Source organism: Myxocyprinus asiaticus, chromosome 13, assembly GCF_019703515.2.
Source record: "Myxocyprinus asiaticus isolate MX2 ecotype Aquarium Trade chromosome 13, UBuf_Myxa_2, whole genome shotgun sequence".
Lineage (NCBI taxonomy): Eukaryota > Metazoa > Chordata > Actinopteri > Cypriniformes > Catostomidae > Myxocyprinus > Myxocyprinus asiaticus.
This window is the reverse complement of record NC_059356.1, coordinates 15978971-15997395: the sequence shown is the minus strand read 5'-3', so window position 1 is coordinate 15997395 and position 18425 is coordinate 15978971. Positions and strand designations below refer to the sequence as shown.

The 18425-nt window shown below is 38.5% G+C and overlaps 1 protein-coding gene across 4 annotated transcripts in view; it reads left to right on the top strand.

The window, feature by feature from the left end:
• The first annotated feature begins 3398 nt into the window (after positions 1-3398).
• LOC127449944 (dedicator of cytokinesis protein 6-like) overlaps positions 3399-18425 on the top strand; it is an 81447-nt gene continuing 66420 nt past the window's right edge. For 2 of the 4 annotated variants that reach the window (XM_051713585.1, XM_051713584.1), the window contains exons 1-10: positions 3399-3572; positions 8641-8728; positions 14249-14424; positions 14624-14692; positions 14810-14933; positions 16043-16255; positions 17009-17094; positions 17217-17283; positions 17523-17672; positions 17778-17858. In XM_051713585.1, the coding sequence (XP_051569545.1) occupies positions 3445-3572; positions 8641-8728; positions 14249-14424; positions 14624-14692; positions 14810-14933; positions 16043-16255; positions 17009-17094; positions 17217-17283; positions 17523-17672; positions 17778-17858 (1182 nt within the window). In that variant the 5' untranslated portion in view covers positions 3399-3444. The remainder of the gene's footprint in view (positions 3573-8640; positions 8729-14248; positions 14425-14623; positions 14693-14809; positions 14934-16042; positions 16256-17008; positions 17095-17216; positions 17284-17522; positions 17673-17777; positions 17859-18425) is intronic. The other 2 variants (XM_051713587.1, XM_051713586.1) reach the window with 1 other exon arrangement.

The following is an 18425-nucleotide window of genomic DNA, read 5'->3' as shown; positions in this document are numbered from 1 at the left end:
ACTTAAAAATGTATCTGCATCTCACCCACACCTATTATATCGCTTCAGAAGATATATATTTAAACACTGGAGTCTTATGGATTAATTTTATGCTGCCTTTATGTGCTTTTTGGAGCTTCAAAGTTCTGGTCACCATTTAAGAAAAATAGAAAAATATCTTAGCTCAGTAGGTCCTTAAAATGCAAGTGAATGCAAGTTTGAAGCTCCAAAAATCACAGACAGTCAGCATAAACGTCATTGATATGACTCCAGAGGTTAAATTAATGTCTTCTAAAATGACGTGATCACTTTTGGTGTGAAAAAGATCAATATTTAACTACTTTTTAACTATGATCAAATGTGAGTGGAGTCCAAGCGGTCTCTCATGTGACATATTCCGTTGCCATGATACAGACGTAATCTCATGTTCTCCACTCAATTGAGACATCCAGGATAAGCACACAAATGCACCATAGAGTTAAAAAAAAGTTCTTAAATATGTATCTTTTTCTAACCAAAAGGGATCCTATCGCTTTAGAAGACATTAATTTAACATCTGGTGTTGTATGGATGACGTTTATGCTGACTGTCTGTGATTTTTCAAGCATCAAATGTAAAATTACCATTAACTTGCATTTTAAGGACCTACTGAGCTGAGATATTTTTTTAATTTTCTTCAAATGAGTTCTGGTGAAGAAAGTCATACACACCTGGGATATCATGAGGGTGAGTAAATAATGAGATCAATTTTTCATTTTTGGGTGAACTATTCCTTATTTTACATGTTTACTATTTATTGAACATGGTGTATTTTACTATATTGCCGTTGTTGTCATTTCATTAAAGGCCTTTGTTTTAGGCTATTTGTAAAATCCAAAATCATCTTTTTGCTCCACCTGCCATTTTAAAGGTGTACTCAGTAATGTTTTCCTCAAAAAAGTGTTTTACTCCTTAAGAACTGAACTGTAATTTTGAAGCATATGTATAGAATAGGGATGTGCCTGAAGCCGAATACCTTATTCAGAAAGGTACAAATAATGACTTCAAAACGAATAACGGATTCATCCAAATAATATAAAAAATATTTGTTTGACTGATAATCCAAGAAACACAATCATAATGCACATTAAAAAACGATGGCATCATCGTTCCCTCTTGTGTTTTGTGTCTGGGGCATGGTGTCTGGATCCTGACTTCCTGTCTGGTTCGGTTTTGGTCTGTGTCAGGATCCGGACACTCATGCTCCATGTTCTGTTTGTTTTGTTCCAAGCATGTTGAGTTTTCACCCTCATGTGTTTCAGATGCCGCTGGCACGTGGAATCAGCATTTCCATGGGAACCCTGTTTGTTTCCATGGGAATGCTGATCATGCTAACATTCAGCTGCGAGCGGCACCTGCCCCTTGTTTGTTCATGCCTATATTATTCCCCTCGTGTGTCATGTCCTTTGCTGGATTGTCTGGTTTAATGTTAAATGTAGTTCAGGGTTGACCAAATGTCTCACTAGATTGTTGTTTGATGTGAAGTAACTAACCTCACTCTCTCTGCCTAGTTGATCCTGTCTTGTGTGTCTGTTGGTTGCCTGCTTGTTGGGTGTGTGGTTGCCTTCAAGTTCGCTGCATGTCAGCTGTGTTTCTACAAAGGATACCTCGTCTTTGCCCATGTGTCGGGAGCTAGATCGCCCTACCCTGCTGGGCATCATTCTGCACCTCACTAGCTTCAACGAAGGATTCCACTAATATTTTCAGTTTATCAGAAATAACTTTTAATGTTTCAATGTATTTCACCCTAATCAGCTTCACATAGCTATAGTGGAAAGCACTGCGCTACCACTTCCCCTCTGTTTCGCTTTCAGACACACACATGCGCGCGCACGCACACTACCTTGTTACTCCAATGCCGAAAAGCGGCGCATCCTCCGTTGCTAGTTCTAAAGTGATGTTTTCGAACTAGCAACGAAGGCTTGAGCTGTATCAAAGCTAGATACACTTGATCAATACAACAGTTTCTATATTATCTGAGCTATCTGTGGAAACACCCTCGTGCCCCCCTCACACACACTCCCACACTCATGGACACACACATATACGCTTTACGCACACACTTTTACTCGTGAGTGGAAAACAGAGCCGTCATGTCAGTGCATTCCTGCATCTCAGTAAGGTTGAAAAACGTTGTTAAGGTTTACAATGGAAATATGGCAACACTCACTGCTGCTGAGAAGTGCTGAAACTTACATCTTGGCGATTTTTAAGTGATGTTACTTCTGATGAGAGCTGCACCAAAAAAGGTAATCCCAGAAGCGATCTCTCTCATTTTCTGAGTTTCTCTCTTTCGATCCCTCAATCACAAACTCACACACAAACTCTCTCACACACACACATGCACAAAAGCATTACCTCATTACCCAGTATGTCCTCGAGTAAAGCAGTGCAAGTTTCACTATCCTCCGTTGCTAGTTCTAAAGTGATGTTTTCGAACTAGCAACGAAGGCTTGGACTGTATTAAAGCAAGACGCTGAATCCGTGATGGAAGAAAGTAGTTCCTCTCATAAGACCGTTTTAGGGACGAAAACCAGAAAATGTCTTGAGATAAAACCCTGAACAATGTCTTAAGGTGTGGTTAACCCTGGTATAAGCAGAATAATTGACTATGGCTCATTGAATTGTTTAAAAATAATGCACACCCGAGGTGTAACGTTCATTCCACTGCACGTCACCACCTCGGGTGTGCATTATTTTTAAACAATTCAATGAGCCATAGTCAATTATTCCTTACATATTCATTTCTTTGAAAATGATTATCTCTCCTCCTTGCTCCAAAAATGTGTGCTCCGTTATCTCGTCGGTCTAAAAATTACTTTCTAACTGACATGCACACAGAAACCAACGGCAGGTAATGAATAGTCTGTTACAGCAGAAAATAAGGCATATTGCATGAGGCATATATAATCTACTGTTAATACTGTACTGACGGTGCATGAGCACAACAAAAAAAAACCCACATGCTTCATACATGCTTCTCAGTTGACATTTCTTTAAGAACATTTTCACGTCAGTCTCAGCCTTTAAATCCCGATTTGGTCCTCACTTTTAACACAGTCTAAAATCCAAGGAATTTAGAATTAAATATGACATACAAGTAAGCACTATATTCAAACTGTTTGGCTCAACTATTAAATTTCTCTCAAACAATGATAACACCGGAAACGATGACAACATATCCTATCATGTATGTCTAGGAAAGATGAACGAGTCAATGAGAGTAGGTTGTGGCGGAGCGACACGTGTAACTCCGCCCCATATGCAGCCCCGCCTCATTCTGCGGGCTGCCGCCAGGTCCTTCTATACTATATCCTTCTCGGCAAGTGCGTCATTGGAAACCGGTTCAGTGAGTCAGTCAGCGCCATTCTGCTCCAAACCGATAGAAGGCGCCATTGTGCGCACAAATGATACAAGGAAGCTTGTATGACTCCACTCCACTCCACATCCACAATATTACCAAAGTACAGGGAAACTGTAAGCAGCTCTACATGTTTAGGTGGGATGGCAAGTTTAACCAGCGAACGGAGGGCGTTTGTGCACAAGATTAACAGGTAGGTTAACTGTACAGTTAGTTCAACAGTGAGGGTGTTGTAAAGTAGTTGTCCCGCGCATCGGGATTCAGCCGTGTGGGCGAGATCCGCCACCACGAGTTACACAGAGATTAACCTTTTGTTTAGTTCAAAGCACCGCACTTCGCAACATCTAAACTGTCTCTGTTTTACTCTCTTGGTATATTATGCACTTTGCAATGATGATATGGTCCATTCCTGTTATATGTTAAATGATTAGGGATTCATGTAGGGGATATTTCTGGATTCATTCAGCGCCATGAACTGTAATGTTATCACTGACAGTGATATCGGAACTAAGAATGTCGTTTTGAAAGCAGCTACACTTTAACTATTCAAATATATATCACTTTACGTGTCGGGAATGTGCCTAGGGCGATCCCATTTTTAATAAAGAAGTTTGCAACACTGTAAACGAACGGTATTCTGAGTTTTGGTATTACAGATCACGAATGTAGCGAGGCAACTTGAAGTTCATTGATTGGTCAGTAGCTATTACTGTATGTCCAAGCTGGAAAACCGGCAAAGATTCGTTCCCCTATATATTATGTATTTGTATCTGCTCATTAAGAAGTAAAGAGATAGTTCACCCATAAATGAAAATTCTCTCATCATTTACTCACCCTCATGCTATCCCAGATGTGTCTGACTTTCTTTCTTCTGCTGAACAAACAAGAAGATTTTTAGAAGAATATTTCAGCTCTGTAGGTCCATTCAGTGCAAGTGAATTGTGACCAGAACTTTGGAGCTCCAAAAAGCACATAAATACAGCACAAAAGTCATCCTTACGACTTCAGTGGTTTAATCCATGTCTTCAGAAGTGATATGATAGATATGAGAAGCAGATCAATATTAAAGTCCTTTTTAGTTATAAATCTCCACCTTTAACCAGCCTCGACCAGTAGGTGGCGATATGCACGAATAATGCAAAAAAAAGATGAAAGTGAAAGTGGAGATTTATAAATACAACTTATATATTGATCTGTTTCTCACCCACACCTGCCATATAGCTTTTGAAGACATTGATTTATGAATGGGTTACTTTTATGCTGCCTTTATGTGCTTTTTGGAGCTTCAAATTTTTGGTCACCATTCACTTGCATTGTATGGACCTACAGAGCTCAAATATTTTGAATATTGAAGAAAGAAAGTCATACTCATCTGGGATGGCATGAGGGTGAGTAAATGATGAGAGAATTTTCATTTTTGGGTGAACTATCCATTTAATGTTTTTCTTAGACAGGGATCATCTCAGTTTTTGCTGAGGATTTTTCTTATTAATTTGTTTAGAGTCGTGGGCCATGGCCAGTTTTGTTCATTATAGACCTGGATAGAGCGACCCTGATATATGACAAGGAGATTCAAATCACCCCAGCATTCCAATGAAAAAAGGTGAATTAAATCTTGGAATGTCAGTGAAGATAAACAAGCTTGTGGGATGTGTCTTCAGTGTGCATTGTTTCTTTACAAAAGGTACTGTGACTGTACCATGCCACAGAAATGGTAATACCAGCGTACTTTGATATATAGGCCTACCGTATTATTGAATGATTGATCACTATGTTCTTAAATCATTGTATTTACAACAGGGTACTTCACACAGTCAATCCATACTGAAGGTATGTTTCTCAAGATCTTAAAGACCTTTTGATCCAAACGTGTATGCTTTAATGCTTGAAAATAGTTTTGAAGACAAATATAAATTAAGAAGTACAAGTCTAAAGTAGTAGTACAAAATCAAATCAAGAAGTTGGTTGAGAGACTGTCGAGTCTGAAATAAAAGTTTTGATTTGATTAGCCTTTTAAGTCACTACATAATTCCTATAGAAAGACCTATCCAAAATGTCCCATGTCCAAATAAAATGTCCAAAGAACATGTTTTACCATGGTAAAACCATGTCCAAAAACCATGCCAATTTTATGGTACTTTGTTACTTTTTTGTTTGTGTTGGTTGGTGCACAATCTCAGCCTTGCATTGCAATAGCAATGTCAAATTTTCCAGATGACTGTTTTTTTGTTCCCATTTCGTGCACTACAGGCATGAAACATTGGTGCACTGGCTTATGTTTCATGTAGCTAGTAGCATCTTTTTCATGGTCTTCCCTGTATTAACCTCTGTGAGAGCAGACTCATTGTTTCATTGCAGGATGTAAGAAAGGGTGGTGTGCTCCATTCCGTCTATTGCTTCTGGAGCAGACAAGTTTTCCTCTTTCCTTTTGAAGCAGGAAATGGGAAGCCACGGTACAAGCGGCATTATTATACCCATGTTTTCTGTCTTGCAGTATTATTTTACGAGCATGCACCACCTAAATGTAACATATTAGCTTGCATTTGTGAACATCTCACTGTAAAATAAACAGCACAGTATCATTCCAGCTTGACCCTGCTAGCCTGTCAGGCTTAGAGTTTGTTTTATGAGTTTTTGCCACAGCCAGTGTTACAATCTCAGGAAATGGTTACACAGTGGAGTGGCACGACATCTGGGAGGGGGCCAGATTCATTTGTTTGGACCACATCAGGCTTGGTTAAGTGATGGGCCTGATGCTGTAGTCTAAAGACAATGTATTAAAAGTTTAATGATAGGATGGATTTTGTGGGTGCTTGCCAGGATGTTGAAATGCAGTGCTATGACCCCATTTACACATGGTATTAAGATGCCTCTCGGGTGATCTGATCACATGTGGTCAGACGAGACACATTACTGTTTACACCAGGTCACTTAAATGCATGTCCTGTGACCACTTGTGTTCGGATTTTCGAGGGGAGGGTCTCAGTTTCATTGCATATATCATTCACTGTCATTGTTACTGCATGATAATAAACTCAGAAAAAGTCTCGAATAAATGCCGCACTGTTTTTGCCAGATGGAGTTGAAATTTAATCTAAGGACAAATGCAGCATTTCAAGCAGAATTCACTGTTATTTTAGTGGAATACCTGAGCTTCAGTTCGTACTTCTCATCTGTGTCCCTGCATCACAGCCCTAAAACAGACAATTAATCTTCATAATCGCAATTGTTTGTTTGACAATTAATCAGCAGCCAAATTTCATGATCATGACAGCCCTAATACCAGGTGTAAAAGTTATTCTGAGAAGTTTTAGCGCAATGCTATGTAGGGCTGTCACGATTATGAAATTTGGCTGACGATTAATTGTCAAACAAATAATTGCAATTATGACGATTAATTGTCTGTTGTAGGGCTTTCACGATTGTGATGATTCATTGTCTGTTTTAGGGCTTTCACGATCATGCCACTTAACTGTCTGTTTTAGGGCTTTCGCAATCGTGACGATTAACTGTCATACAAATTGTCATACTTTTGTCATAGATGTAAGGTTTCATAAACCTTAAGAAGTAATTTTCATATTTAACTTTTACATGATTTCCTTTTTAATTCTTTAAAAACTTATGACATTAAAATGTTTATTTTAAATATCAAAATATTTCAAAATACTTCCAATATCTGTCTCTCTTTTTGGTAACTTTAGTCTTGGTCCATTTTGCGTTTACACTGTTGTTGTTGGAACCTAGCCAAACTGAAAAGATATTATATATACAGTATATTAAAAACATGCAATAGTAAAATATTTCTATCTAAAATTCTTCAATTTCACATTACTTAAAGGCTCTCCGATCACTTATTTCACATGAAGGAAAGACTTTTAAGATTCTGTGTTTCTTCGTTCTATCATCTCCTTAGCAAAAGAGGAAGCAGGTGTGACAAAGGGCTCCTCAGTGTCACTGCGTGGCATTAAACTGCGTGTAACCAACAATGACAAATTGGAGCGATTCATATTTCCACGGGATTTTGGTCAAACCTCATCAGATGGCACACGTATCACAGTGCTTCAAAGTCCGGCTGCAGTCCAGAGATCTCCAAATGGGGGTTGAATCTCCAAAATAGGGCAGGGTAACTCCAGAAGGGGGCAGGGTTACACTAGAAGAGGTATGGGCCAGCTCCAAAAGGGGGTGACACTTCCACACACGGTTAGGGAAAAGGTTAGGTTAGGGGCGCTGTATATCTTTGCTAGCGGTTTGGAGCTTCTGCCCCTTTTTGGAGCTCTGCCTGCTGCTACAATATTCCCACATACATATGATATTGTAGTCCCTAGATTTGGCTTGGGTCCCTCCTTCAAAAATGTTTTTTTTTCTGCATTATTGTCTGCCAGGACATTTTTTTTAAAACAATGTCAATGACTATAAATGTAAAACAAATGTAATGCTTTTCTACCTGTCCTCAACATGCCCCACAATTTTAGGTATCATTCATTTCTGTTGCACAATCAGTACGGGACGAGTTACACATTGAAGTTTAATGGAGGGGTTTGTTCAAATCCTTAACCACAAGGATGAGCAATAGCAATAGTGATGCTTGTCTTAGCAAAGCAAACACCACTAATGATGGGAAGTGTGTGCTTTGAAGGAAACTGGAGCATTTGCAGCTGTGTGTGTGTGTGAGCAGGCATGTTTTATGTGAAAGCAAGGCAGTTAGAGTTTGTTAGGGAGCAGCTGCAGCCTGTCTCTGAGTGGATGAGAGGTTACTGGGTTATTGGGCTTTGTTGAGCACTAATGCCTCTCATTTTCTTTTAGTGCGAGCTGTGAAGTACTGCCTGCTTTCTGCCAGCGGCTCAGCATCTCTTCGTCCCCATTTAAGTAGCTGCTTGCTTTGGCCACTGTTTCACTCTGATACAAACCCGTCTCACTGACTGTGTGGCTGATGTGTTGTAAACTTGAGCGCCTTTGTGATAGTTTATAGTTTGCTTATGAGCACCTGATTTGATAATAAGAATCAAGTACAGGGCAATACAATAAGAGATGTACAGTATTTCTGTCTAACACACATAGATATGTGTGTATATTTTATGCAAAATATTTTGATATATTTTATTACTTTTTAATAATTATTATTGATAATTATAGTTGAAATACTGGCTGGACAAGAAAAATCTGAACTAGTGGTCTAACTGGGTATGCAGAAAAAATCCTTATTGTAAAGCCCTGAAGTAAATATAATTTTCTCATTTTCTTTCTTTTTTTGTTTCTCACAGGACAGTAGTGACTGAGGTCAGGAAGCAGGTTTCTCGGGACTACGGCTCTCCACAGCTGTCCAAAAAACGGGCTGGAGCTCATCAGCCGGTTAGTGTGCTATTGTGTTTATTCATGTAAATTTCTGCTCCTCTGTGGGAATCCTGCCAGATCTCGGGTAAGGAGGATGAGGGCGTAATTTAACGGTTTGCAGACTATTTACTCTGAAAACAAACCTGGACACAAGATACTCTCAAATCATATAATCAGGACTGTCAATAATAAAATAAAAAATTTCAGTTAAATTAATTACATGACAGGGCTATTAATACATATCAATATTTGCTGAGAAAGGCCCCCAAATAAAGATGATTTAATATAATGTAAATAATTATAAATGTAATACATGATATATATAATAATTAGGGTTGCACCAATGTATCGGCCGCCGATTTGTATCACCGAATTATTGACCAAATTAAAACCATCAGCAAAGTGCTTTTAAACATGAAAATGCTGATATGAAAAAAAACAATGGTTTATTTATAATTCATTATTAACACATTTTGTAAAAACTCTGTGAACTCAAATACACAATCCAGAAACAATGATTACCACAATATGTAGAAGGGTTGGCACTTCTAAGAACATGTAATATTTAATTTTTATTCTTTCTTGTTCTCACATTATTGTGGACAAACCATTGTTACAGACAGGACAGTTGTGAAAGCAGCACTTACCTATACATGATGAGGGAAACCATCCAAAACACTTTGAAACCAGCAGACTTTGACTTCTGAGACATTGGTATGGTATCCATTAATGCGGCATGATTGAATGAGTTAAGTTTAAAATCGCAGTGTGGTCTTGCACAATTACTAAACCTTTAAAGGCTACGTTTAAAAATATAGGTTGCATTTCAGCGCTTCATTCAGCATTGTGAAAGCAAACAACGCGCTCTAGCGGTGTGTATGGCATTATCCAATATCCATTATACCAGTGGTTCCCAACCTTTTTCCTTGAAGCCCCACCTACTTGATTACAAGAAAGTCTGCCCCCCCCCCCCCCCCCAATTTATATTGCACATCATCACTATATATATATATATATATATATATATATATATATATATATATCTATCTCTCAGTGGTGTGCAGTGCATTAACTGGGTACCCCTTCAACAACAAAAATGTCAGTTATTTTAAATAGAGCCCGACCGATATGGGATTTTTTTAGACCGATTTTAGAGGGGGGGAAATTCACAGATTACCAATATAGCTCATTTTTGAGCTGGAATGAAAACAGACCTTTTCTATGTGGATGTTTCACCGATTTTGCACCGATATGACTATGCAAAGAACTCAGAAGGCTGCTTTCTTAAACAAATATTTTTATAAAAGAATATTTGACATTATTATACTTTGTCAACAAATTCTAGAAATGAACACTGACAAAATAAAGAATAAATATAAATACAATAAATAGCTTAATAAACATCAGTACTGTATGTTCAGTATCAGTCAATTGCTGACCATTTAAATAAAGAATAAATTAAAATCATAGCTAAATAAAAATCAGTACTGTATGTTCAGTATCAGTCAGTTGCTGACCATTTAAATAAAGAATAAATAAAAATACAATAAATAGCTAAATAAACATCAGTAGTACTGTTTAGTATCAGTCAAATGCTGACTATGTTAATACTGCCAGTCAATTAGGAGCAGGTTGTAAAACAAGAAGCATTTACACCTGCTGAGTCAAGAGATAAAGAGTGGCAGTGGTGTAACACTGTATTCTGCCATACAAGTTCAGGGGAAACATTCAGCGGTGGAAAACCAGACTTCTAAATATTACATTTTATATATGCAACTGACTGGAATTGTTCGGTTGAAGGGGGTATCAAACTGTGAATCTTGAACAGTTTGGTGAATACATGTTTGCACATTAGCTTCCACTCAGCTGACAAGCAATGAAAGTAGCTACGTGATTAGCTAGTTAGCTATAAGCTCGTTGTCATGGAGAGTAAAAGGCGGACGTTGTTTATTTAATTTCCAGTATTACATCTCACCAACTAGGTAACAACATAGTGTGAAATCAACACTCAACAGACACAATTCCCTAGTGCACCGTTGTCTGCTGAGCTGCAAAGAGATGTTCTGATGTTTACCTTTCAGTCTGCTACATTACTGACTGCACTGACAAACTATAACAAACAGATGTGATAAACATGAGTGACATGGTTGTCAGGGACAGCATTAACTTTATATTAGTTATATTGAAAAGGGAAAATGATGGGATCATTGTTTATTAACTTTCCAGTATGTATTTCACAAACTAGTTAGCAACTTACCGAGAAGACACTGCTTAACTCTGCACCGCTTAACTCTGCCCTGTCTGCAGAGCCACTGTCAGTTCAGAGTCAGCTCTGTAATCAATGGAGTCGGAGCACGCTCTGCTGGACTACGTTATGACACAATTCAAGCATTGTTTTCTGCTTTATATGTTCTGAAAAAAGTTTTCATATCTGCGCATATCGGTAAACATATACGCGATACCGATATATTGGTGAAATGCTAATATCGGTAATATCGATAAATCGGTCGGGCACTAATTTTTTAATTATTTTTCTGATTCCATTTATGCCACCCCTTCTCTGAAGGACTTGAAGTGGCAGACAGCTGACTAAATATACATACATAACTATACATAGCGGTTGACAAATGTGTTGTATAATAATTGCTGAGGTAATTTACTTGTGCGATCGCTTCTCTGTGCTTTCTGGCAAAACAGATGCCGACAGGAAAACTCGAAGGTGTCGGTAACTAAGGGAAGCGGGGCTTTTGTATCATATCTCATCTCTCGCTGTGTTTGGTTGCACGTGCATGTGAGTGAGAGGGAGCGCTATCATCCAAGGCTGTGAGGAATGCAAAAGTAACGCAAAAGTATAACAACTGATACAAATTATATTTTACAATATTGTGCTGTAGTAAAGGCACCTCCACTTAAATCTATGCACTCTCAAAGGCACCTCCGCTTAAAAGGGCACCTTTACATTTGTGAAGGGCACCTTTAGATTTGTGAACGAAAGGGGCAGGGGCTTGCGCCCCTGTAGCCCCTGTTCTGTGCACGTCAGTGACTTGGCCTTGCGACAGTCAGCGCACCTCCGCAGAATATATTTGATGCGCTTCATCCTCATGCAGTTTTGTAAAGAGGCTCTGTTCGTTTGAGTGACACTTCATGAAGTTTTGCTACAGTTGCCAGGATGTCAAGTCTTTGCACTGTTTTTTTTATATTGAGATATTGCTTATCACGTTGAGTTAGAAGAGGAAGCTGACATGCTGTCTTACTAGTAGTGCTCCTTGAAACAAACTCACTGTCTTTTTCCAGAGCAGCCTGTATTTCTCCTGAGCTTACCTGTGGGTTTTTCTTTGTATCCCGAACAATTCTTCTGGCAGTTGTGGCTGAAATCTTTCTTGGTCTACCTGACGTTGGCTTGGTATCAAGAGATCCCCGAATTTTCCACTTCTTATATTTTTATATCCTTTTCCATCTTTATAAAGTTCCATTACCTTGTTACGCAGGTCTTTTGACAGTTCTTTTCTGCACCCCATAGCTCAGTATCTAGCCTGCTCAGTGCATCCATGTGAGAGCTATCAAACTCATTGACTATTTACACACAGACACTAATTGCAATTTAAAAAGCCACAGGTGTGGGAAATTAACCTTTAATTGCCATTTAAACCTGTGTGTGTCACCCTGTGTGTCTGTAACAAGGCCAAACATTCATGGGTATGTAAACTTTTGATCAGGGCCATTTGGGTGATTTCTGTTATCATTATGATTTAAAAAGGAGCCAAACAACTATGTGATAATAAATGGCTTCATATGATCACTATCCTTAAATAAAAGACAGTTATTTTTTTTTTTGTTGCATGATCAGTCATATTTTCAAAATCAATGCCAAAATTTCACAATTCCTGCCAGGGTATGCAAACTTTTGAGCACAACTGTATGTGTGTGTGTGTGTGTGTGTGTGTGTGTGTGTGTGTGTGTGTGTGTGTGTGTGTGTGTGTATATATACACATACATACATACATACACACACACACACACAGCATAAACTACTGTATATTTAGGTGAATTTCCATATGTTATATCCCTACTCTAGACAGTAATCCATTTTCACTTGAGTTTGTCAATCTCTCAGAGGACACACACTGTCTGCATGATTTAAAATGTTTGTCTACGTAATATGTATACAGTACATGTATCAGACGGATGCTCTTGGAGCATCTCACTTTGGTTGCATCTTGTTTCAGTGTCTCGCACCATGAACATGCATTTCAAGAGTAAAAGTAGATTTAAACTTTAAAAGAACGTAACTTAAGTTCATTGCATTCTATTGCACTCTGCCCAACTGTCTTTGAACCCAGAAGCGCATCATCTGTGAAATGCTACGTATTAATTTTGTGCTGCCTGCTCTCGTTGGTTTGACGAGGCATGTTGCCTGTACAGCCCCAGGAGTTTTAGATACAGTCCAAGCTGAGGCTGCCCCCTGCTGTCTGCGGAACGCAAAAACATCAAGGCTTATTACAGAATTTAAGGGGGCATGATTAATTGCATTACATTTTTAACGCATTATTTTTCATATAACTATTCACACTAAATCAACACCCTACATATAATCTGAAAATTTGTGGTAAAAAAGCAAAAAAGAAGCATTTTCAATAGTGGTTTCTGACTTTAGGTTTCCAATGTTAGTGGTTATAGATTGGAGTGAAAAGAGGAAGTGGAAATGACCACAAACCACAATCATTTGCCTTTTTCTTCCTCTAACATGCACACTAGCTCTCTATGAGCAAGATTATTTTGAAGTTTTCACTGTACTGGGAAGCTACTTTGAAACCGAAGCTTACTTTTTAAGCTTCTCTTGAAGTAGTTAAGCTACAGGCAAGCTACACTTTTGAAAAAGTATTAGATACACTAAATGCTATGGACAACAAGTAGTAGCTAATTGCAATGCAGCTTCATAAAGGGGTCATACGACAAGGGGGGTGAACCAAGCATTCAAGCCCAGTTCCATGCTCTAGCCCCTCCGTTATGGACAGCAATCCAACTCCGTTAACCTTAATATGCTTCTGGACTATATGAACCAGTTAACTCATGAAATGAAAATAAATCTATATTAGAACACTTTATGAGAGCAATATACAGTGGCTCCAAAAAATGTGTGGACACCTAAACCACACTTAAAATGTATGAATGTCATTGCATTAGATAACAGAATATCAAACCAATTAAACAAATTTGCAAACAAATGATGCATTGGATCTGTGACCCTTTCAACATTGTTCTGTTTGTTTGAGTGGCCCGACATGGCAACATTAGCTCAACCAATGGCATGAGTTTGGGGCAAGACTACATATTTAAATGAACAATGGCAGACATTGGGAGAGTTTGGGAAACCTGTTTGGAAACAATAATTTTTGCAGTTCCGTTTGGTGCCACTAGTGGTGCAGAATGTTAGTCCCCAATATTGCATATGTATGCCATTTCTCAAGTTACACATGTGAATTCAGTCATTTAACTCGAACTTTCTGAGAGACCAGTGTGGCCTGTATACCCTTCTAGGTGCCTCTGACAGAGGTGGTGGAGCCAGTGGACTATGAGGAGTATGTTAGCAGTCATCCACCAGGAGCAGAGCCCGGACCCCTCAGACACCTGCTGGAGTTCCCAACTGATGACCTGGAGCTGGTGCTGCAGGAGAGAGAATGTGCTACTATAGAGCTGGCTGTGCCAGAAGAGGAGTGAGTCACTCATCACACACACATGCACGCACACATATACAGTGTCAAAGTGTAACAAACCGTGCCCTTCCTCGCACCCCCATTGGTAATCATGTAATCTGATCATCTTGGATAAGCCGTGCTGTGCTGCCTGTAAGTGTATTGAAAGTATCTGGGCTTTGACATAATCTTTTGTGTTCTCATTGTTGCACGCTGGTAGCTCGCTGGACCCCAGAGTGAGGGATGCCCTGGGGGTCTACACTGATGCCTGGCTCATCATCCAGAGGAAGTGAGAATTCTGCCTCATACATGAGCTTTGACTGTAACATACATGTATGTCATGGATGTTTACTAGAGGACTAGGTGTTAAGTGTATGTATTCACATGCTGCGTTGTGTTCTTTTAGGTATCAGCGATACAGCACGATACAGACACCACACAACTCTGAGCGGCAGCGGGAGAAGCAGAAAGGGCTTGTCAAGCAAACCTTTGAGCTGGATGAGGCCACCACTGACCATCAGGACGAGCAGGTAACCGTCTGTGGTGAATAATGTCCAGAGCCAGTGGCTGGCATTAAACACACTCATATAATCTCACAAGTAGTTAGTACATTGAGCCATGATGCACATGTGGCTGACGTGAGTACGATTGTGGCTCTTGATCTCCCAGTCCCACTCCCCCTCTTCTCCCAAACATTTCTTTTCATATTTCTCACCGTCCCTATAAAAAAGGTGCAAAAATGCAATAAATAAAAAAAATCTCAAATGGCCAGCCAATCTGTTGTACTTATGTAGGAACTGCTGGTTTGATTTGACCTGTATTGTGTCCTAAATAAAATGAATAATAAAAGAAAGGAGAAAAGTGAATCTGAGAAATTGCCTAGATAAATGCTCATTATTAATGTCATTATAAAAACCGATAAAAACATTGCTGGATAAATGATCGTCGCTTAGGTCATAATAAAAGAATTGTTTTTTTTTTTTTTAATAAAGAGTTTTATAAATGAAACTGATAAAAATTAATTGGATAAATAGTCTTCGTTATGGTCATTATAAATGAATAATATTTTTGGAATAAAATAATGTTATTAATAAAACTGAAAAAAAAAATCTTGTATAAATAGTGTTCGTTATGGTAATTATAAAAGAGTAATATATATATATATATATATATATATATATATATATATATATATATATATATATATATATATTATTATTATTATTTTTATTTATTTATTTTTTTTATAAATAAAATAGATACTTTTGGGATTTTTTTTTTTTTGTAATGGACATTTAAAAAAAAATTATGTTTTTACTTTGTAATAAAGTAAAATATTTAAAGAATCTTAATAATAGGGGTCCCAATGTCATGGAAATCTTGATTTCCAAGTCTGAAAAAGACTGAAACCTTTGTAGTAAATATGTTTTGTTCAAGTTATGCTCAGCTTTAAAATATTTCATGGGCTAGAAATTACTCCTTTGGATTGTAATCTCTATAAAATTTTCAAAAACATCCTCATTCAGAGATCATGAATGATGAGAAAAGTCATTGTTCAAATCATTATGGTCATTATAAAAGAATAATGTTGTTTTGTTTTGAAAGGTGAAGTCATAATCCTGAGTTTTGTCTGTGACAGGATGACTCAAAGAGGCACTCCATGTCGCTGGATGACACGCCGCGGGGCAGCTGGGCCTCCAGTATATTTGACCTGAAAAACTCCACACCTGACCCGCTGCAGCCCTCCGTGTTGGAGCGTACGGCTGCAGAGGATATGGACCGCCGCAATGCAGAGAACCGCCTGCAGGGCCGCCACACTGATCTCTTGGGGCTTTACCCTGCACCAGATGAGGTCTGAAATCATTCATGACAGAGTGAGAAAATGCATGACCATGTGTGAAAGCAAAGAAAAGGAAGGAGAAGAAGGAGAAAAAGGAAAGAAGAGTCTTCAATGCAGGCCTAAACGACCTTATGACTGTTTTCCACATTTTAGAATAATATCACAAATGGAAGTATGGGAATTATGTAGTGACCAAAACATTTCAAACAAATCAAAACCATTTTTTTTTTTTAATATTAGCCACCCTTCATCTAGAGTACAGCTCTGCACACTCCCATGTACAGTATGCTGGGAACTTCTTGGAAGCTTTTCCTTCACAATTCTATCTATCTCATCCATTCTGTCCAAATGAAAATAGTAGTTTTGTAAAGAAATCAGCATTTAAGCACAATTGATATTTGTCTATAAAACTGTTTTAAACTGCATAAGCTTTTAGATCAAAATGTTTTTATGAGAAACAGATTCAGTCGTGTCGAAACTTGACTGGTAGTGTAGGAGATGATGAGTAACACTCGAGGCTTTCACATAGGAGAGCTGTCAAACGCTGAAGTTTAAAAGTGTAGACGACATCTCTGATTATCCATCAGTGATTTTGTTTGATCTTTCTTACATGGCATGTTCTTTGTCTTTCCTCCCTCTCCTCTGGATTGTTAATACTCGACTCTCACATTATGTCTGTGTACACATTGTTTCTGATGACTGAGCAAACGTTGCCATGGCATCGACTGAGCTGTAGTCATAAAGACATTGCTGTTTGTTTGTCAGGACGAGGCTGTGGAGAGATGTTCCATCCCAGAAGTGCCGAAAGAGCACACCGGTCAGAGGATCATGGTCAAGTGTTTGTCACTCAAGTAAGTCTCTCAGCCATTCTTCAAACTGTTATGAATCACACCCTCTTTTTCACACTTTCCCACTGAACAGCTAAACCAAATGCAGTTCTGAGTTGTGTTGTGCCTTGTGGTTGTTCCCCCAGATTTGAGATTGAAATTGAGCCAATATTTGGATCACTGGCTCTGTATGATGTCAAGGAAAAGAAAAAGGTATCACGGTCATATTCTTTACAAAGTGTTTCTCACTGGAAAATGTGTTAAATGGAGCTGATAGTGTTATGCTCTTTTTGGCAGTTGAAAGGTGTTATCAAATTAGCCAAAATATTGAATAGTCATGTGAATGAATGAACTTTGTAAATGATGGGCCGGCGTTCCAATTCTGCCGTGTTCTGTTTGCGCATATTGTTTGTGGGCCTGCTCGTGAGATCGTGCACCTATTCCTCTCTCAGATTTCTGAGGATTTTCACTTTGACCTGAACTCGGATCAAATGAAGAGCTTGCTCCGCCCTCACAACCCCCATGTAGCCATCTCCACCCTGGCCCGATCTGCTATCTTCTCCATCACATACCCGTCCCATGACATCTTCCTAGTCATTAAGGTATGACCAGCTGGAGGTGCAGTACCACACAGATTTTAGAGGGCAAAGAAGGTCCATGTACAATGATGCTGGACTAAGAGCTGTGTGCGTGTGTATGTTTTTCAGCTGGAGAAAGTCCTTCAGCAGGGAGATATCAGCGAATGCTGTGAGCCATACATGGTCATGAAGGAATCTGATTCCACTAAGGTATAGATGTGCACGTGTGCAGGGCTCTAGAGATGGTGGCACTTTGGGATTTGGTAGCACTGGTGAAAAAAATAACCGATTTTTGTCCTTAACACTTAAATGCTTACCTTGAGTCTTTAATGACTCAAGATATGTAATAGTGTCACAATATACTGTATTTTTCCACTTCTATAAGTCATATTTATATGATTATATTTATTCAAGTTTACTAGAAGCAACATGGAAGTAAACTATAGCAAGTACAAAACTTGAACAGTATGATATGGCTATTGACATTTGTGTGTACTGCTGAAATTCTGTAAGTTGTACATCTATTTAGACTCAACAAGTGCCCGAGAATATACATATGTGTAACTTAATTGTAGCTAATGTGTTAAGTGTAGCTCAATACAGAATGCATTTGATAGCCAGTTGAGTCGCGTAAAATTTCAGCGTGGAAGTTATGAATCTCCTTCTGTCATTTGTTGCATCATCTCTTTGATGTATGAAAAATAAAACACCAAAATATAACAATATTTTCTATTCTATTATTTTCTAATTGTCTTAAAAATGCTTCTGAAATGTTTA